The 23,134-nt window shown below is 38.9% G+C and overlaps 1 protein-coding gene across 1 annotated transcript in view; it reads left to right on the top strand.

Annotated features, from left to right (window-relative positions):
- The window catches only part of LOC127625182 (protein FAM222A-like), an 85,139-nt gene that overhangs the window by 45,077 nt on the left and 16,928 nt on the right, over positions 1-23,134 (top strand). Inside the window, exon 2 of the mRNA XM_052100293.1 lies at positions 5,118-5,275. Coding sequence (XP_051956253.1) covers positions 5,170-5,275 — 106 coding nt within the window. The 5' untranslated portion in view covers positions 5,118-5,169. The remainder of the gene's footprint in view (positions 1-5,117; positions 5,276-23,134) is intronic.

Raw genomic sequence — 23,134 nt, 5'->3', positions numbered from 1 at the left:
GTCTGGATGTTTTGTGGCCCCTTTAAATATAGTTCACAAAACCAAGCATTCTCAACGAACGTTGCCGCCTATTTCAAATTCGTCAGAGCGTCCACAAATTTTCAATAGCGTTGTTGGCAGGGCAGCCAGAGTGAATTTTGACGCTCTTGCCAGCTCTGGTCTGAACGCACGGTTAGAAAGAGAAGCCCCCCTCGCATCTACCCCCTTCTCTCTGTTATCACGGACAAATGCAAACCCTGTCTTTCCTTTACATTAATGCATATAGGCTCCCTATAGGGAATCTGTGTTGGTTGTAATGGAAGAACCGCCTGGATTTTATAGACAGGAAATCAACTGTTCTCCTCTTTCGCCCACCATGCCTTTTCTCGTATATGCTCCTCTATTCTTTTATCCTCAACTAGACCTCTTTTTGTTGTCACCTTCCCCTCACTTTTCAGTCCATCGATCTCGCGGCTCTCCCACAGAAGTGCATTTCAGAGAATATAGAGGCCTCAGGCCAGCATGAGGTTAATTCGTCTATTGGAGATCTCCCCATGAACCTATATCTACCTGAACTATATATTGTTACAAACTCAAAAGCACTTTCATTGTGGAAACTGAATAATGCACAGTATTGCCAGACTTCTTCGACTCCATGTCTTAATTTGGGGATATCTGGGTAATTTTACACTACGCTCGACTTTGAGCATGGGAAATTATTTCAGACACCTCAACGGACATGTCATGCTTGAGGGCTTCTGTTTTTAATAAATAATAAATCACATATGACAAATATTATATTCAAAATGTTGAAATATAGCCTACAATCTACTTCCGGTAGCAATAAAAACACACACCTTTTAAATATTTACACTCTGTGTTGATCCAAGAGGGTCAGTCTGTATCATTTTGATGTTCTACTGGTTGTGGGTCCACTGATTGGTCATGGTTATGTTCAATCAACTTAAACTTTCGTGTGAAGCATCATGAAACATTTCTTCAATGAGCCCCGTGTCCAGTCTCCCCCATTCAAATGCGTTTCAAAGTAAGTTTACTAAGATTGTAGTGTGACTGCAGCTAAAAGTATACTTCAGTGTTCTGTTTGCTGGTTTTTAGTTTTTTGTTTGTTTGTTTGTTTTAGTCATAGTTTTATTCTTTGGATAAAATATCTTTCGTCATGTCATATTCATTCATTTTAGTCAATTTTACTCTAGTCTCAGCCTCAGACGACATGCCACACTGTCTGTGTGCTAACCATCTGACGATTTAAGCACACAAAATTGGAAATGCTTTCTCAGTCCAGTCAGACCGAATCTGATTGTCTGACCTCTACAAGATTTCCGAGATCTTAGTTTGCACTGGTCCAGGTGGAAGCACGAGTGGAGTTCATACAATGTGCGCTTTTGATGACTAAACAATCACAGAATTTGCCCAAGAATGCCAGGTTAGTAACACTCTTTTAAAGATATTCAACATTTGGTTTGAGGCACGTAGTAGAAAGTAAAGCAGATGTCCATGAGCAGAGCTGTATATTCTGCTTTGTTTACTTAGTTATGTGTGTGAAATACTCTGTAATGAGGTTCTGTGCTGTACTTACATTCGCTACACATTTTCCCATGAAGTTTTTTTATTATGGTATGAGCCAGCTCCAATAACCCCGCCCCTAAAAATCATGAAATGACAAACCAGGCTGTGACTGGTCGCTTTACATGTCAGTTAGATGGATTTTTCCTGCCCAAGTTGGGTGGTTCTTTGCCAATGTTAACTGCGATAGACCACAGACCTTTTCTGTTTAAGTCAAAGGTATGGCTACGCAAGACTAGATTTACTGTGACTAAAATGGCATATAATTTTAGTCAATAAAAACAAATATTTTGTTGATGATAATGTGCAAAATGACAAAGTTTCAAGCTGACTTTTTCAGCTACCACCATGATTTCTGGGTTTCTTAATCTTATCATGGTGCCAGGGTTCAGTCATATCTTCTAGAATCAACCTCACTATTTTCGAGGCTTAAACCCCTCTAGTTTTAACTGATAACATACCTTTATAACAGTAAATTAATAATGTGGTCCATTCTTGTATCTCAGGTAACACACACTAGAGAAATCTTTCAACTGTTTGCCATTCATCGTGCTGAGCGGGTACAGCTATCGAGCGTAGGGAGACAACAATAAATGTTGCATCTATAGTGATGGAGTCTTGCGCAGGTGGAGGTTTCATTGCCTTTGCAGTTGATTTATTCAAGTGCATTGATAATCACATGTTAGCTGACATAGCTGCTCAATTTCAAAGATGGTGCCTGTGTACTAAAAATAAATATTAACAGATAAACCGACCAGTCACTCTCATTTTCTGCTCAGTTCCACATCATCTGCTCGCATTCACATGCAGATTTCTGAAAACATAGTCTCGGGAAGGCTAATCCATTTCCCTGCTGTGACAGAAAGCCATTGATGAGTGCAAGCGCGAGATGTTTACAGAGTTGTGATCTTTAAGTAACACAGATTTCTCTCATGTCAATAAAACATAGCGATTCAGCAGAATCTTGGATTGCGTGTTTTTGGTTATCTGCAGTTTGAGGTTTTGTTCCTTGTGAAAGTCGGACTGATGAGATGGGTGTTTGTAAAGGGTTGTCAGGCCTTATTTCTTGCTGAGCTGTTTCAGTTTAATCACCCTGCCATTGACCGCTGTAATTTGCACAGTTGCCATTTGGTATGACTTGATTTAGCCAAATAGGATGTGTTCCTGGATCAACATACTTTATTGGTCCTTAAGCAGCGTTCCTATCAGGCAATCAGCTCCCTAACCCTGACCCAACTCCTAACCCAAACCAACCTCTAAAAGCAGAGGAATGATAGGTTGGTATGAATGTTGTTCTAGCCTAAAATGTGATTGGTTGATCAAGGATGCTGAACGAGGAATAAGTTCTACTTGGGCAAGTTAAGCATTGCACTTGTGAATTAACACTAACAACATTTCTGAATATGTGCACTTTTGCTTATTCCAGTGCAGTCGTACTACACTTCGCACTCCATTCACTCCCATTCAAACACATCCGAACACGGGAGACCGGAAACACAACCGTATGCGAAGACATTTTGTATAATGCTGCGTACCAATGCTCAAGCTTGGTGAACTCCGAATTCGTACGACGAGAGGACATTTTACTATTAGTAAACGTCACACTGAGCTCAATACAAAGAATACAAATTTTAAAGCTTCATGTTTTATTTTTGCAGGAAAGTGAGTAGACAATATATATATATTTTAAATTATATTATTAAAATAATTATTGTTATTTGTGATGCTGTACTGTATTTACTTACACCAGAAGTCCTCCAGTGTGACATCATGTCCTGGTCTGTAGCATTGTACAAAAAAACGTTGTATGCTCAAAGCCTATGTGACCACACCTTTAGCCTCAAAAAGTCATTCTGGAAAACACACCCCACAACAGGAGTCCTTTATACCCTAAACAGTGGTGAAAAATAGTCCAAATGTCTATATTAAGTTCATGAAGTGACTGTAAATGCTTGATGACTTAATGACATCAGATGTGTTTTCAGTAATGACCAAAGTACATGTTGCTTGCACATTGGTGATAAAGTCAAAGTACTGAGCAAGGTTGCTGGTTTGAACACTACCAAGGTTAATTCTGAGTTATCATTGTACCATTAACCTTAGGCACTTAACCGCAGATTACTCCATTACTGCACTTAAAATGCCTTTGTTCTGTGGTAATTTTTATCATTTAGTGCATCCCAGAATTGGGTGAAAGGTGGTCTGAGTGTCTGCTAGTGGGCAGCAATGCTGCCAAAAGCATAGTCAGTATTACACATTCACCAAAGCTTCTGTTTCCTATTGTCTCCTGCCTGGCAGCTTGCCCCTTTCTCTCTTCCTCCTCTGGAGCGAGGGAGCAGAAGATGGAGGGAGGCAGATAAGGAATGCAACCAGTGATTTATGGCCCAGAGGAAGATTGATTATGCCCGTCACTGGCCCTGATGTGCGCTTGGCATTTGCCCTCAACCCGACTCATCAGCATGTTATACACACACATACAATATGGACATTTGTACTCATGCACACCAAGCAAACACTCAAGCTCCTGTAAATCGCCTCTAGCCCTTTAGTGGAAACTGTCTCTCAGCTGTCTCCATCTGAACTGCAGACTCATTTTCTTGTTTGTTTTTTACCCATCATTTCATAAAAACACACATCAGCACCTAAAAAGTGTTTCTCCCAGGTCAACGGTGGGGTTTGTTCTTAACGTGTTTTGGAATGGTGAGTGGGGCTTTATTCTTTCCGGTGATGGAAGGATGTGATGAGCTGTTGACGAATGGGTGTTTTGGGATGGCCAGTAGATGCAGCAGGTGTGTGTTTGTAATTCAGCCCACAGAGCCGAGAGGCAGCTGGAGCCACATTAAGCCTCCACCTTACACACTCCTCTGTTTGTGTGTCCTCCTCCTGCACTTTCTAGGTGTGTTACTTGAATTTAGTAAAGATATACATGTCAGAGGTGTGGCTTTGTAGCTAGTGCACATGTCGATTCACATTTTGAGCAATGCTGTTCCTGCTCATGCGGGCGTCATGAGTTTGAATCTAGCTTGCAACATTTCCTAAATCCAACCCCCTTTTACTCTATCATCTCTTCTCTCCTTTACAATAAACATTTTATAAATATACAAAAGGTTATAAAGTGTGTGTGTGTGTGTGTGTGTGTGTATATAATTTTTTTCTCTTCACTACAATAAATGTAATAATACAATTACAAGTAAAAATATAATTTTAGATTTTTACAATATATTTGATCTAATTATGTTACGTATTACAAAAAATTAATACAATAATTTAATTTAAGAAAATCCATTTATCAATTAAAAAGTAAACTACATGAATAAATTCCCAAATGGCCATTCCTAACTGTTGAGATCTAGTTTCCCCATCTAAATCAGCAGACAGACAGACTTACTGAGACAGACATACAGACTTCCTCTGGTGTCCCTAAATGGCCATTCCAAACAGTTGGAGATCAGGTTTTCCCACATATATCAGTGTATTTCCTACAGATGTTTGTCAGTATTTCCTGTAGTACAATGGTACATCACTAACAAATCGAAATTTGAATTTTTCTGCAGGTCGGCCTCGGAAAACCAGTGGCTGTAGAATCATACCTGCGTCTGCGCAGTCATGCTGGCCTGCCTGCAGAGGAGGCAGAATCCTGCACCCCAGCACGCCACGGCTGCCTGCAGCAGCAGCAAGAGTCTTGAGCCAGTGCAACACATCAACCGCAAATGTAAGCAGCAAAAAGTATCGCAGTGTCCTTTGTGTAGGTGAACATACTCTGATAATTGAAGTTTAGATTTCAGCATTTGACTATCATTTTGGCACATTATCTGTTGTATGATTATTTTTTAATTTTAAATGACATTGCTGGTTGAGAGCAGACTGGTTTGTCTTGCTGATTGTCACTGGCACAGTGTATTAGAAATTATGTCATTCTGAAGAGCCAGATCTCTCAGATTGAATAATTAAATCTGACTCTGCAGTTACATGCTGACGACTGAGGATGAATTAAACTAACTTTGACCATAGACTTTTCCTTCATACTGTATTCTGTTGACACAGGCTATTTTTTATTTTCAGCATGATAAAACACATTCATGACATCAGCCTTGTAAAACCCAAAGCTGTTTTGACACCCTTATTACTTCTACAGAAGTAATAGGCAAACAGAATTTCCAACTGATTTTATGTAACATCTCTCTCTCTCTATTTACTGATCTGTAACTACTAGATCTCGCATCAATATTTAAAACATTTGCAGCCTTTTTATCCTCATAGTTTAGAAAATGCATTTAATCAGCAACAATTAAAAAGACTTGACCACAGAGGTTCACTAATAAACCTTCAAGGTTTTAACTCAACCCTGGCCCTCAGTTAAGCTAAACATTTACAGCCTTGGATGTCCTTGCAAACACAAACAAATTTGCTCATTAGCCATATGTGGATTTCACACACACACACACACACACACACACACACACAAGTACTGTAACACATGTAGAACAGATCCTGTGTATGCCTGTGTGTGTGTGTGTGTGTGTGTGTGTGTGTGTGTGTGAGAGCGTGTATTTATCACTTTGTGGGTACCAAATGTCCCCATAAGGATAGTAAAACCCGAAATTTTTGACCTTGTGGGGACATTTTGTCGGTCCCCATGAGGAAAACAGCTTATAAATCATACTAAATTATGTTTTTTGAAAATGTAAAAATGCAGAATGTTTTCTGTGAGGGTTAGGTGTAGGGGTAGGGTTAGGTTTAGGGGATAGAATATAAAGTTTGTACAGTATAAAAACCATTATGTCTATGGAAAGTCCCCATAAAACATGGAAACACAACATGTGTGTGTGTGTGTGTGTGTGTGTGTGTGTGTGTGTGTGTGTGTGTGTGTGTGTGTGTGTGTGTGTGTGTGTGTGTGTGTCAGTTTTCATGTATGTTCAGGGTTTACAGACCAACTAATCTTGTTCTGACAGGCTCCAGTATTAAAGTGTTTTGGGGTGTTCTGCTTTTAGAATGTTCCATATGCCTTCGGTTCCATTTGTTGACATGGCAGTATTAAACAGGCAAATGAATATGCAAGGTCTATCCACTAGCCCTTAGGTTCAGCTCTAAGCTCAGAGCTTAAAGGTAATAGGATGGCATGTTCCTTCTGCTGCTCACTGATCAGTATGGCATCGTTCTACTTTCTTTTTCATATGCAAATAGGAACAGAAGGAAAGGACACTATTTTATACAGATTTTGAGCAAAAGGACATCTGCTGCCTTTGTCAGAGATATTTGTGTTGAGAGGACAGTGAAATTGTTATTTTATTATTATAGATTATTGTAGATTAATTGTTAGAATAGTCTCCATGTTAAGGGAAGGATGGATGGATGAATGAATGGATAGATGATGGATGCATGAAAGGATGGACAGATAATTTGGAGAAATGGATTGATGGATTTATTTGCAAATTAATGGATAGATGATTGGTGGATGGACAGATGGATGGTTGGATAGATAGATAGATGAATAGATAGATGAATGTAGGGCTGGGCGTTATAGCCAAAATTGTTATCACGATAATCTTTTTCATATTGTTCAATATCGATATTTATCACGATATACATTTACACATGGCACTTTCTTTTTTTTATGTCTTTAGAAATTAGAAATTAATTCTAAACAGTGAAAATAGTCTCTACAAAACTGCACAGGGGATCCAGAGACGGCCAAAGCAGTGGGGTCTGACGGATCTTTTACCAATTTGACCGTCTTTTACTGGTTATCATTTGAAAATGAATGTTAAAAGATCATCTGTTTGTTCTGAAGCAGTGACAGCAGTCCAGTATTTGTTGGAATATTTTTACATTAAAATTAAATATTTGTCATTTTTCTTTAGATTCAGATACCCAAGTATGGGGCATAGAAGCCCTTGTGACTGTGGAATGATGCTGAATGTGGGTTCAGGGGTGTCCCGAGAGAAAATATAGAAAACATTTTTTAAATGTAATTTTTTTTCATACATTTTCATTCAAGTGAGTGACTAGTCTACCAACTATTAATTTTAGTCTTTCCTTATCCATTCCAGACATCTAATTAATTTTCACAAAATTAGAACAGAAATCGATTTGTTTATTATTAAAGGCTTGTAACATGCTGATTAATAAAGATACATTTAGAAGGGAAAAACGTTATGGTCTAAAAGGTGCTTTGAAACCATGTTAACTCATGCGGCACTTCAAGATTACAGCACAGAAAGATCAGAGCTGCTGTCCACATCACTGTTGTTCCGTCCGTTGCCATGAAGTTTTGTGGTGCGGATGGAATCAATCCGGTGTCCGACGTAACCTAATTGTTAGCAAGGCAGCTAGCATAACAAGTTCATCCAGTCTGACCATACGTTACCACTGGTGCGTTGTGAGCGAAGCTGAGAGAGTTTTCAATTAATTCCTATGAAAGCCGAGGGTGGTGGATCGTAGGATTGGCAGCGGTGCGGAGCAAACTCTCTCCTAGCACTGTGAGCGGATTTGAGCAGATTTCGTCAGCCCCAGTGGAACCGCAGCCTGAGAAAGCCGAACTGCTTGTGTTTTAGCGATATGCAGTAAATATCGGAAATTCCTCAAAAGCTTATCGTGGATTTTCTTTATCGTGATATATATCGATATCGTTTTATCACCCAGCCCTAGATGAATGATGCATGTCTGGATGGGTGGGTTGTTGGACATGTACAGAAAATTGACATATGGATCAGAAATGAACCCATGTTGTAAAGTGGAAAATGTGAGGTTTGTTTGAGAGAAAAGAGAGGCAGAAAAAAAGAGTGCTAAAGAGAGAGATGGAGACTGCCATGGCAATCCCTTCAATTTTAGCTGTATTTAGCCACTTACTTTCTGGACTTATAATTGAGAGCCAGTCAGTAGGGTTCTGGGTCTGAAATCAATAGAAAAAGAGCAGATTCTTATTCCCTCCATCTCTTTCTTTTTCACACAAAAACTCACTCCTCCTGGCCTCCTCCATTTGCCTTTGTGTGGAAGATCACCACTGTAGAGCAAAAGCTCATAACAATATGTAAAAGATCCCTGTGTGTTTGTAATTGATAAAAGTATCTTTATCTGTGCTGTGGTTTTGATATGGACTGCACCGTCTGGTCTGAGGCTGCAGGGTAGACAGATGTCTAGTTGGACAGACAACAAGCTACTGTCTGAAACCGGATCCTTGAGCATCAGACCAGCAATCTGGAGACTAGGAAAGTTCACCCTTAGATATTTTCAAAATTGATAAGTCGACTAATCCCTTGTATAGCCTAATTTGGCATGACATTTTTATTAGGGGGTCCTCACATATGATGTTTAAAAAAACATTCTCACATTCAAAAACAGCAAGACTGGGCACAACAGAATGGAACAGAATACAGGGATGTCGAGATGCGTTTAAAAGTTTTTAATATTTTTTAACTTGATATGCCCTCTTAAACATGTAACACCCAACGCGACACTTTAGTTGTTTGACAGCCAAAAACGTCCATCTAAATTGGCATGACTGCAGTGGTGAACCTTTCAGAGACAATTTTACCAAGCAAACTGTCTAACACCTAAAGTATAGCATGCTAACGTCACAATAGAAACAAATGGTCAACCCCACTAATCGACATGTTGTTGGATGACTAGTCAACTATTGGGACCCATCACTACTGGAGATGATGGAAGAAGACCATTAAGGCTAGCCTTGTTTTTCTACACATGCGGACAGTCCTCATCTTTAGGCGTTGTCAGTACATGCGCCTAACGTTGACGGTGCAAAAATAATATCACAAAGCAGTCATAGTGTGCATGCGTCCGAAAGGGCTTGTGGTCAAGAGTATAGTTTGAAAGACTGAGTGCTCATCATGCATGAGACTGAACAGCACATGGGAAATGAAGAGTACCCTAGCTTTTACCTGCTAGACAAGATTGGCTTTTCTGTCCTTTGCTCAGCTTCAGCATGATCGGGTGGTATTAGAAATAAGGAAAACATTCCCCCTCTGCATGCAGATGCTGAGTGCCTGCACAGTTCATTGATGCAACTCCCATTAAAAATGCCTCATACCCTCAATAAAAAAGGACTTAACTGGCTCCAGCATCAGCTGCGAGTGCTCGGATCGACCAGCCAGGCAATCAATTTCCCCTGAGTGCATGGAGCTTAGTGGGCGAAACGAAAGAGAGAGAAGGGCAGATAGGAAGTTGGGAGATAGGAAAATGGGTTGTTTTCATTATCACACCTCTTTCCCTGTCTGTGCAGAAAGAGAGCTTGAAAAAATGAAAGCGAGTTGCAAAGTAGAGGTAGCATGAGATGGAGGGGGTGTAGAGAGTTAGACAGAGCGAGAGTGAGAACGACATGCTTTTAAAAACCTGTTGACTGCCTGCGTTAAAAATATCGTAGTAGATTATCTTCAGTGAGGAGGCCTTCTGAGTTTTACTCCTAGCCAAGAAATGAAAAGAAATGGAGGCATTAGTTAAATTATAAATCATAGCTGCTTGCTTTCAGCATGCCTAAATTCTCAGAGTATGTGATGGCACTTGCAGGGCTTGTCATTCCTAATTAAATTTCCCTGTTTGGGTGACATTTGTAGCTGTCGTCCAGCCCTCCACCAGTGTCTGTCTGCCAGGAGCTTAGACAAGTCTGGCCAAGAGAGCAGATCCCCCCTCATCAGAACGGACCCTGAAGACAGGAGCACTGGAGCCAGCCACATTAGAGAGTCTCTACCACTGACCTCAGTGCGGGATTCTGGCTGTTTTCGGGTCTTTATTCCTTTCACTATTTGGTTCTCTCTTTTACTTTGTTTTGTGCTTTTTTTTTCATGCTCTTTCCACTCTTGCTTTTTTGCTCTTTATTGTACTTTTTCTTTCTTTTGCTCCTCGTTGTGCTTGCTTTCTCTTTCTCGCTTGATTTCTTGCTTTGTTTCTTGCTTTTTTTCACCCTTTTCATGCTTTCTTTTTACTTTTTCTCTTTTACATTTTATTTAGCTTTTTCTTTCTTTCACTGTGCTTCCTTTCACACTTTTTTACTTTTTTATTTATTTTGCTCTTATGCTCTTTCTTTAAATTTTTTTCTTTGTTTCACCCCTTTTCATTCCTTATTTTGCTTGTTCTTTTGATCTTGTGTATGGTTGTTATCGAGAACCATTTAAAAAAATACCGGAACCATTTGATTTTCATGACTTCCGTTAAGGGCTCCTGAAATTTTCTGTAGGTGCGGAAAAATACACTGGCAGTTTTCCTTTAGTGCAATTCAGCAGCAGCACTGCCCCTTACTGAATCTACAGCTTGGAATACATAGTGCTATCAGTGTATTTTGATTCCTGAACTAATGACTCTAATGATCCAGTTCTTTTGAATCAGTGCTTCCAGTATTGTCCAATTCTCTAACGAATGACTAATGATCAGGTTCTTTCTAATCTACTGCAAGGAATATACAGTGTTTCCGGTATAGTCCGATTCCCAAACAAATTACTCTTATGATCCAGTTCTTTTGAATCTGCAGCGCGAAAAATACAGCCCTTCCGGTATCGTCTGATTCCCAAACTAATGACTCTTATGAGCCGGTTCTTTTGTATCTGCAACACGAAACATACTGTGCTTCCGGTATAGTCTGATTCCCGAATGAATGACTCTAATGATCCAGTTCTTTTTAGCGATTCAAAAACACTTACACATCAGTCAGAACAGTTACTGATGTGCAAGTTATGAATTTCCAACTCGAAATTAAATAAAAACTGTTGTTCTTATTGAAATAAGAACAAGTCTCACAAGCCTGAAGTACAACATTGGAGTATTATTTTTCATAATCGACTAGTCGATCGGTTGCTTAAACGAATAGTCAGTTTTAAGAATAATAATTTATAATTAAGCTCAGTTATATTCACGTGATGTTCAGACACTGTATAGAGGGATATTCGGATGCTGAGTGCAACACTTCAAAATGGTGGCTAACGGATATTCAACAAATAAATAGGCTAAATAACTATAACACCTTATTGCACAAAATTATCAAAGTAAAAAAGAATTAAGAAAGGCTCCAATACGGTGCAGCATAAAACTGCTTATGCGCATTCTAAACGCAAATTTACGTGCTTCAGTGCGATCCTTGCTGTGCATTCAATAGCGCATAACTGCAAGATAATATTGCGGATACATATTTAGTTCACAACACATAATTTCTCCACAACACCTCACAAATACGGGAATATTACTCTTGAGTAAAGGATTTCATGTCCGACAGTGATCACCTTGAAATTAATTGTTTATGTAGCACTTTGCTTTAACAACAGACCATAAAAAGATTAAACCTAAAGCAGTAAAGAGACAACACTTCTTGCAGAGGAGTAAACTGTGCTGACTGTTATTCGCTGTTAAGCACAGCAAGATATCATCGTGCAAAAATGCTCACTAAATAGTGGCATCTCTCAATTAATTCTCCCATTAAAACCACCACCACTAAAAACATTTATGTTATTAGTCTACCTCACTAATAAACTAGTCAGTTGTTAGATGACTAGTGGATTAGTCAACCACTCTGGCACATCCCTCCTACATTTCACAACTGTCTCTGGAACTGTTACTGATGTCATGTAATTCAGACCTGCATTACTGACTGCATGTTTATGTGACAATGTGTAGTTAAAATACAGAACAATTTTAAAATATGCTATCACATTTATTGTTTGTTTAGAATTGTTATTTAAATTATATGTAGGATGAATTATTGTATCGCATTTATACTTCCTTCTACAAGAATTGTTTTAAATGTATTTCTGATTTGTTACATCTGCTCTGTAGAAATTTAAATGATCTAATCATTTGGCAACAGACATCTAAGTAATAAATGCAATATAATAATAATAATTCTTCCACCAAAGTACTAAAAGTATTGTTACTGAATCCGCTAATGAACCAGAATCATTGAGAGGAATTGCAATCTGAACCAGAACCATTATATTGCTGACAATTCCTATCCCTATACTCTTGCGTTTCTTTCTTTCTTTCTTTCGCTTGCTCTTTCACGCTGTCTTTGGCTATTTGTCCTCCAAAGGGATACTCATCTGTGTAAGGTATATCTCTCAGTATTGTGATTGGACCCGAACCATTCCTTCTTCCTATGCCCTGATCCTCAACCAGGTTTGGTGGCTAATCAGATGCACATATGGCACTGAGTCAAAATGATCAATCCGGTAGAGGAAGATTATCACCTCCAATGGCCTGATGGGAAGGATTTCATCCACGTCATAGTCAGTACCATGCTAACTTCCGACAAGACAACAGATTTGGACCAAATCTTAAGTTCTTACATTAATGGAAAAAAAGGCTTGTGTAAAGGTAATGAGATGTTGGCCACCTACCAGATTGACTTGGTACTGCAGTGCAGTGCGCCTTCAGTCCAGGAGAGAAAGCAAAGCACGTTTACTCTGAAATATTTAAACATGCTTACGGGGGCAGCTAAAATAACAGCTTTTGCCCTCATTTCCTTGATGCCCTGCAGACATTGAGCGAGAGTAAGACTTGGTTGGAATCAGCATTCTTTGACCTTTCACATGGATTGAGCACTGTCCTCCAAAGGCTGTTTGGATGGAAAACAATTTTTCTCACCTTTTTTCAGTTGATTGACAGCTGCCCTCTCAATAATTATTCCTTCATCTGTTTCACCCTCAGGCCCTGTGTCTCCAAAAATTTGATTTACCCATGTACATAATCTGACATTTTCCTCTATTTCATGAGTCTGGTGTTAAGAGATGTGTGTATTTTAGTTGGCCAGGTCATACCCCCACTAGCACTGTTTATGTTTTTTTCAGAGTTTTAGTCTTTTGACGAAAATGTCCTTTAAAATGAGTCAATATTTCATCATCTCATATTCATTCATTTTATTCAGATGAAAATGACGACATAACTATACATGGCCTACTGTCCATGTTGTGAAAAAACTGAGCTCCTAAAATAATAATGAATAGACTGAAGTATTAGCTACTTATTAGAAGTTAGCCTATTGTACCCTGAATTCTTTAGAGACTTATTCATTTTCCTTGAAAGTATTTTACATTTCGTGTTTCTTACGTAAACAGTGTATTCACAACGCAAGTTACGCCATGCAAATGATGCATATTCTGACTAGCGCGTCATTTAGTTCAAGTTCACCTGTTCATTCGCTTCACTGTGCAGGATATAGACTACTTTAGTGATTAAAATCATGTATAAATAGGATGCATTTGAATTAGGTATTGAAGCAGTTAATTTTGCCTGTGTTCAAATCACACAGCTCAAGTGGAAAACCCCAATTATTAATGGGTTAGATCAATCTATATCTAATATCTTGTATATATTCTATATATGTTTCTTCTCCTTTTCGTATCTTGCACTGTTAATATCTTGAAGTGTCATTTTTATATATTTTATATATATGCTTTAATAAAATCGTTTAATTATCGTCATGATGTGCCTTTTTCGTCTCGTCTCAGTTATCGTTGACGAAATCAAATAACTCTTTCGTCAGTGATTTCGATGACAAGATTAACACTGCCCACTAGGGGTGTAATGGTTCGACTTTCTCAAGGTTCGGTTTGTATCACGGTTTAAGGCTCACTGTTTCGGTACGGTTCAGTATTTGCTTTGTTCAACAACAAAAAAATATTGTTACCAAATCTAAAGAGTAATCTATTTGGTAAACACTTAAACAGATTTGCCCTTAAATAACAATCATTGTTTTACAATAGTAACCATAGTTTATCCATGGCATTTGTAGAAAAATCACAGTAACCACAATATAAACATGGTTACTGTCATGGTTACAATATATAGTAAAGTCATGGTTACTATATAGAACTGTCGATGTCAGTGTACATGATAAATCATGTATCAATGTATTGCTATACGGCATCATAATGCCATTAATCAAAGCGCATTATTGAAGCTCGTGATAGCTGCGCAACGAAAAAGGAAGAACTTGCTTGCACGTTTTAACCCCCACGCGGATTATTGACATATATTACCAATATACAGCACTCGTGTCAAGTGATGTCTGCAAACAGTCCCTTTTTTGTAAACGTCTTTTGACCATCGCTGTTGTAATTGACTGCAAAAAGAAAATGTTCCCAGAAAGGAGAAATGCAGGGGCTTCTCTATCAGCATTTCATTTTCTCCACTTGCCATTTTAACTACACACAACGCTTGCAGAACAGTGATGTCATCAAGTTGACCCACGTGAAACACAGGTGGAGCTTATTCATTTAAACTGTAGATCCATTCAGGTGCAGTAGTGGAGGTTGTAACTGTAGTCTGTTTGACACTTTGTTTTCTTGACCAAAACTTGTGCTCCAGGTGCATCATTAAACGTGAGGTGAACCAACCGTGTTGCCAATGCTTCCGAAATGTGGGTGGCAAACGGTACGGTTCCGTTTTTCAGAGAACCGTAACACCCCAACTGCCCACTAGAGTCTATATTACCCATGATACTCTGTATGTGTAATGTGGGGATGTCCTGCCAATCAACATCAAACTGACCTGGTTTATCAGAGGTTTAACATGTTTGTTTGCATCTCAGCTCCAATCCTCTTTTATACCTCCAATGGCATAGATTGGCCATTTGCCTTGCCAGCATCCTAAAGACACACCCAAAGGCTCATTTCCAGACACTGCTGGGGACCCACCAGCCTTTTCATTCTTACAGTGCATGTCCTGGTGCTTGGTTGCCACTTTCAGAGAGGGCAGGGCAGGGTTTGAAAAGGGGACTTGGGACGCTAGCGGCTGTTGTCATGGCTTTGGCAGACGTACGCGATATGGCCTTTAAACTGGCATGTGGGCCTCCCAGGTGCACAATCAGGTTGGAAAGATGGATGGAGGGCAGAAGTGGAGGTAGAGTTGGAAGGATCCAGGGCTCCTAGAGTAGCTGAGGAAATTAGATAATATTTGGAGACTGACCTTCCATCAGGGCCCAAGAGATTGAGAGGGGTCTTTCTGTCATTCTGTCTACTGTATCTATATGTCTGTCTGTCTGTTTAGTATAGCCATAAATGTATTTAAAGGAGAGGGTAATTAGTGAAGAAAATAAAAAGTACAGATCTTATTTTGATGATGTTTGAGAGACGGAGAGCAAGAGAAAGGTGTAGTGCATGATGTGCAAAATAACATGTCTGCTCCTTTGGGACCTTTAACATAAATTAGAATAGCCTTCCTGACACACTTGCTCTCCTCTGGGTAAAGCATCTGTGTGCATGCTAAAGTCTCTCTGGCATATTAGCATCTGATGCATTAGTATTAATGATGTGGTGTGCTTGATTGGGTTTTTTGTTCTCTGTTCTGACATGTCTCTATGGTCTAATATTGTCAGACACATTGTCAAAAACAGACAAAAACATGTTATATATAAATAAACAAGGATTGTATATGAAAATAGATCTTGTTTGTGTAGTGCAATTGTGATCCCTCCTGCGATTTGGATGTCTAGTGAGATTTTTACTAGGTCACTGATTATAACTTGTCATTGGAATATGTGGTGCATGTGAATGTGTGTTGTTTAATATTCATTTTGAAGCAGTGGAGGCCTTGTTTCCTAAATGAGAGAGCAGAAGGGTTGAGACTTGCTCCAGGCTAGCTGCAGGCAACCCTCTTTTTCTATTTACCTACAAACTCACACAGCGAGATCACCCTCGTACTGTCAGGACACACACACATTCATATACAGTATATAAACACAAACATGAAGACCATTTCTTATTTTCTTACTGTTATCTACTCCTGAAATCTTGTTAATTCATAATTACCAATAGAATGTTCAAATCTCTCTACCACACATTGTGCATTTGTGAGCATATCTATGAGTATGTATGTGTGTGTGTGTGTGTGTGTGTGTGTGTGTGTGTGTGTGTGTGTGTGTGTGTGTGTGTGTGTGTGTGTGTGTGTGTGTGTGTGTGTGATTGTTTTTGAAAAAGTTTTTCTGATACTAATCAAACAGTCAAGAAAGAGGTCATCTTTTCAGAGATAAGCAAAATTGAATTTGCTTCTCAGCTCACATTTTAAAATATCTCTTTGTTATCTTTAACTCTAGCAGCTTGTGATGTGAGATTTTTCTTGATGGAGGAACATTTGTTCTCGTTCAGCTCGTCTGTTCTTTCAGTTCTATTTATTTGTCTGCCTCAAGAACTATTTTATTCCAAAACAACAAGGAAAGAACATCACCAGCGTCGAAGAATGAGCCGCTACATTGGAATTCCATGTGTCCATTAATCCCATACAGCTGAATATTTAATTTAGGGCTCATAACTTCAGTTTACCGCCATTGCAGCAACCTTCTTTTCGTAGTCACTCTCCCAGGAAGATGTGTTCAGATACAACAGAGGCCTATCTTCTTTGTGGACTCCAGCGGTGCATGAGGGTAGTTGAGCGATTCATTCGAGTCTGATGAGTCTGGTGTTTAAGAGTGAAATGGACCATTTCATGTTTTGGTTTTTCGTGGGTGGCTATCAAGAGACCTCCGTGTAGAGAAACGCCCACACACTCTGTTTGAAGGTTGTTATTGAGACTGAAAAAAAAAAAAAAAAACCTTCGTTAGACTCATAATGATTTAAGTTATCTCTGTTGAGAATATTTGATTATCTGATTTTGGTTTGTTCCCTAATATCTAACATCATTCAAACTGTTTTTTATTAAGAGTGATGATTTGTAAAACAAAACAGACAACTGATAATTGTTGCCGCATGACCAGTGTTGGGCAGGCTGCTCAAAACATTTACCAAGCTAAGCTACCAACTACTCAACAAAAAATGTGTTTTAAAAGCTAAAAGCTACACTTCAGAGAAAGTATCAAGTTACACTACAAGCTACACAACAAAAATAGCTGGCTAAATTTAAGCTACTTCATATATTTTCAACCAGATGCACAGAGCATACTGTCATAGACAAAGCATTTAAAAGACTTCACATGATGTTGATCAAAGCCATGGTATAGCATAGTACAGTATAGTGCAACACAGTATACAAGTATGCAGTGTGGTGCAATATAATATGCATGTAAAAAAATACCATGCACATGTAATCATACATTTATATAACATTGAATGTACATGGTGCTTCAAGGTAATTCAAAGAATACCATCATACTACTACATACTACAGTACTTTTCTATATGACTACCTTATTCTTATACCACTGTATTAACATGGTGCTATCAGGTAATGGTACATGTCCAAAAACATGGTTATGCAATGGTGCTTTTTTATGTCTTTTCATGTAGGCTACTAAGTTACTCCTTTGGGAATTTTGGGCTGTCTAGCCATTTGAGATGTTTGATTTCCTCCATAGCGCTTACGGCAAAAAACTCAAGTAGAATGTAGTGGTTTCTTATACAAATAGCCTGCTGAACTAGCGCACACTTGCATAATCCAGAGACCAACAATCATGTGAAACACAGCTGCGCATCAGATAAAATGCATATTTAAAATGCGACATGAATGTCATTGAATTTGCTTAAGTCATTGAAAATTGTAAGTGCCTGAAAAACAGTTTCTTCAATTCTCGCAGTCTCACGTGAAGCTGCACTACCTTCCTCCTATCACTATTACTGGTTGTCATATTTCTACTGATATTTCCGTCAATTGAATAAAAATAACTTTTTTGTAAAGTATAAAATATTCAAGGAATTTGTCTTGGTGCAAGTGTCAAATACAGACAAAACATTTTAACACAAGTCGAAAGAAATTTAATCTAGTAATCTAGAACTAGTAATTTTAATGGTGATTAACCTTAGTGTAGTAAAGGTTTTGGCAATAAAAGTGAAAAACATTGCATTTTAGCCTCCACACCCCGGTCAGAAAGCCTGCTCAAAGTCCATTTCACATGGAAATTGGTCACATAACGAGAGTAAAATAAGTTGTGAATGTAGTTTCGTGTTAACTTAAAAATGTGCAAGGTCAAAAAGGGCCAAAAATTGAGGGAATGAAAGCAGTCAGTCAGTCAATATCAGTCAAACAGGCCCTGTTTACTGTGTGAAAGGTGTGAAAGGGTGATTATTATGAGGATGATGCTTTTGTTGAAGTCTCCATCACACTCTTTGATCTCGAAGACTGATCCTATGGGCAGATATCCCTTAGATCTGGACAAAATGTTGTGAATTTCTTTATATATTAACATAGCATAGACTAAGCTTTTAGGATTCTCAGAATTGTTGATCCTGAGCTGAGGCGCCCAGAGTTTGTCTTCAAAGCATTTTTAAAGCTGTTTTGAATTATAGTTGCTTTGGTTTTGTCCACCACTTGAACAAACCGAAAGTGGTATGCTCTTTTCCCATTGTGATTTGCTTGTTTTTTGTTTGAGCTTTTTCATTTGCCAACGAGCTGTGTGGCATGGAGTGTGAGGGAAAACAAAGTCACCCAGTTCTCATCCCACAATGCCCCTGACATGTCTGCTGATGGTTAGCATTCCACACAGTCACGAAGAGGATAACACTCGCTGACTGCTGTCGCTGTTGTTGCGAATGATGAAGAGGTGCTCTCAGAGGCGTTAGGAGGAGAGCGAGTGGATTTCACTCGCTGCTACAAGCTCTGAGGATTTGTTATTTATCTTTCTTTATAATCTCTCATACATAGCACTCTCCTCAACACTAGGGCAGAGAAAAGCCATTCTGTGCTGAAAAAACAAAACATGCACAAAAAATCCCACAAGCACAGAAAAAACCCACAAACAACAACGACAGAGAAACTATTACAATATATACTGAGGTCTACATTTAAGAGTCACATTAGTTTCAAACACTTCAGCTTTCATTCTATTCAATTCGGTTCTATTCTGTTTTGTTTTGTTCTAAAACAATACAATAATTGCAATATATAGAACAATATTATTGTCATAAGAAAGCAGTTAGATCCTGCAGCTTTCATTCTATTCTATTCTTTGACAATCATTATAATATTTAGGTGAATGTTACGGTCATTATAATCTTGTATCTTTTTGGCTGGAAGAAGATTCAGTGTTGTCTCCTTTCCCACGCTGTGTGTGTATGTTTGTGGAGTGTGTGTGTGTGTGTGTGTGTGTGTGTGTGTGTGTGTGTGTGTGTGTGTGCAGGCAGCCTGGCCCTGCTGGCCCGATGCAGGCAGAGAGCAGACAAATGCAAAGAGACACTTGTGTGTGTAGAATGGTATTTGTAGTGACGCTTTGACCGCAGATAATAAAGTGTTTGCCCTGAGGTGATTCCAGTCGGCAAGCACCCCAATGAAACTCGCTTACTCAGAAAAGAGAGAGAGAGAGTGCGAGAGAGAGGCCAATGAGGTATGGGAGAGGGATATAGTGGTGAGTAAAACAATTCTGGACCATATCCATACAAGTGTGTTTCATTTCGTTGAATTAAAATTTTGGAATTGGCTTTTAAATGGTGTCATGCCGGAGATTAATACAAATTAAACTTCTTGCGTCTTCGGGTGGATATTGCCTAAAATGTTATTTCCTCAGAGAAGGTCTTAAGTATCGCGCACATTATTCACGTGCATTTTAATTTGACTTGGAGCCCTTGCGCTTATTAGCTGTGAGATTCACCTTTGATTGGGAACTCGCTGGAATCATCTGGGAATTAGCTAGTAACCCGAATATGTTTTGCCAGTTCACCCGGAGGAGAGCAGGAAATTAATTGATTAAAACCAGAGGCAAGTGTGGTCTTTAAAATATTAGATTAGATTTTGGATAGCTTTTCCGTTTCTGATTAATCTGGCAGCAATTGTTTTATTTATATTTGTTGTGAAATGCTGTCATTAAACCTTAGTGACTGAAACCATTTAGATTTGTTTGCACATAGAGATGTTCAGTTTATCTGCCAAAATTAGTATTTGTTTATTTTAATCTGACATTTTTAAGTATAAGGACAGGATACGAAGCTGACAATGTGAGGGCTTATTCTTTTTCCCAATTCATACATTATCTGTCTTTTTTCTAAGAGATATTGCGAAAGAAAAGTTACATTTTTGAGTGAAATTTTTGATTTAAGATAAAAATTGAATAAAACTTTTGGAAAAAACTACAGACAAATCAGAAGAGAATTATAAATCTATACTGCACCTAAATACAATTCAAAAATGTCTGTATCAGTGCATCCTTTTACAACTTTGCATAGTTTTTTTTGCACTCATTCTGTGTGATCATCCTTTGCCCATTGTCACTAAGGAATTTAGTTATTTTACCTATTTTTATCAACTGATGCATATTCAGATCTCATCATCTCTTCAGAGCTCTTGGCTGTTCTAATCAGACAGGCAGATCCACAGATCGGCTCTATTATTGTCATTAGTGTATATGTGTGTGTGAGATACAGAGATCTGAACCCGAGCCTGTGGTGCAGGAGGTCTGGGGGAGGAGAGTCGCATTCTTTCAGCTCTCCACTCAATTAGAGCCGGAGAGGCACACAGAGGCATGCTGGGTTAATTGTAGAGATTCAAACAGCTGCCACATTCAGGGTTCCATTGTGCCGACAACGGTTGTTACGGCGAATGTGGGCTTGGGTTTATAATCGCTGAGTAATCAGTGTGAGAGAAGAGCAGATGACACGTCCATTAGCAACAGGCAGGTATTGTTTAGAATACAACGACACCAAAAGCCCTTCGTGCTCTCTCTCTCTCTCTCTCTCTCGTTCCTGCTCTGTCCCACTTTTCTGAAACCACTCTGATGCTGACCGAGAGAGAGAGAGTCATAAAACCCTTGTTGTGTTGGTGTTTGTGGGGAGTATTCTTACTGTCTGTCTTAGGTAATATGCAAGATTACTATTAGTGTGTTCCAAATCATAGTATGGTGACAATTATACATCCAAGTATGCCATTTTGGCACCTATGATTCATTGGTTTCAGCATGCTATAATTTGGAACACAACAATTGTAATCTCATATACTACATTGGACAAATGGATGTATACTTAAAAAACAAAACAAAAAAAAACACCAGATATAATGTGCTGTCCAGGCACCTTTGATGTACCATTTTTACCATACTATGATTTGGACCACACTAATCATAATCTTACATTTTACCTGCAGTATGCATACTCTCCACAAACACCAACACATCCAGGGATTTATGTCTCTCTCTTTCTCTCTCTCTCTCTCTCTCTCTTTCTCTCTCCCTGTCAGCACCAGAGAGAGAGCACGAGGAGCTTCTGGTGTCATTGTATTCTAAACAATACCGGCCTTTTGCTAATGGTTGTGTCATCTGCTCTTCTCTCACACTGATTACTCAGCGATTACAAACCCAAGATTTTCAAAGTATGTGTTGGTCTGTCCTATGTAGTATGCAAGATTCAGATTAGTGTGCTCTAAATCATAGTAACTTGAAAATAGTATGTCAAAGGTGCCCTGTTGGTGTACTATTTTTGGTGGATTTTTTTAAGTATGCATCCAGGATCCGAAATTAACACCCGCCAAGCATCAAATGCACGTACATGTTCTATTTGGCTGGTGAATTTCACAGCTTTACACGACACTCTGGCGGGTGCTTTTTAACTTTCTATCAGTTTGTGTCAGCTTATAAAATAATTTCAGTTTGTGTCGGCTTATAAAATAATTTTACACATTCCAGTTTTTTTCCTCAAGGGGGCTTAACTGCAGGCCTACAGTCAGTAAGGTCACAGGTGTTTACATAGAACAGCTCTTATTAGCAAGTAGTCCTACTGCTCATTGATATTCTCAAAGGTAGATTCAGTGCTTTAATCACATTATTATATTTAAGCAAATTTTTGATAGATCAACACTGTTTGAATATTTTGGGCATTTGAAAATGAAGTTGGCATTTTTCCAACTGTAATCGTGCATATTAAAAATGATAGCGATGCTCGTGTACTGAAAGCTAACAGACAATACACGGTAGCTCTCTGGCTTGGTGAGTGGGGCTAAGCAGATTTCTTCCACATTCTGCATCACTGGATATGCACCGCTACAGGGAGAAGTTCTTTGTTCGTCTCTTACTCCAAAGTTGCAACACGAACAACATCTCAGATGTAGATACTTGATAGTTCAGTAGCAGTAAATCTTGAAGCAATATGAAAGCAATAAGAGCGTTCATGCCCAGGGACTGATTAACGACTGGGCCAATGGGGCTAGTGCCCAGGGGCCCTTGGTTGCGCGATCTAGTTTGGTGATCCCCCCGCTCGAAAACACTTAAATTGCTACTGTATCTACAGCTTGAGATGAGACATAAAGCGCTAGCTTTAGACTGATTCCCAAACATGTGATTCTTTTGAACTGGTACTTTTTAGTGAATCAAAGAGACTTTTGAATCAATTGGAGCTGACTAAATTAATTTAATCAATCAAGTAAACCAGAACTGTTACTGTATTATATGTGTGTGTAACATGTTCAAGCTCAGAGATGGAAGGAAGGAGATGGAGAGCAGGGATGCAGTCAAGTAATGCTCTTTATTGCTCTGCCTTCAACACTCTGCTTGCACTCTTTTCGGCGCCTTTCTCAGTTTAATCAGATCAGTGTAACAAACTTTTTCAGAGTCAGACTCTTCAGCTTCACCACAAGTACTTTGTCAACATAAACTTCTATGAATCTTCAGCTTCACAATAACATAAAACACTCAATAATTCAAGCCAGTCATTGGTCATGCATGTCG

This window comes from Xyrauchen texanus, chromosome 3, assembly GCF_025860055.1.
Source record: "Xyrauchen texanus isolate HMW12.3.18 chromosome 3, RBS_HiC_50CHRs, whole genome shotgun sequence".
Taxonomy (NCBI): Eukaryota; Metazoa; Chordata; class Actinopteri; order Cypriniformes; family Catostomidae; genus Xyrauchen; species Xyrauchen texanus.
Note: the sequence above shows the minus strand (reverse complement) of the source record. Positions and strands in the feature narration are given on the sequence as shown.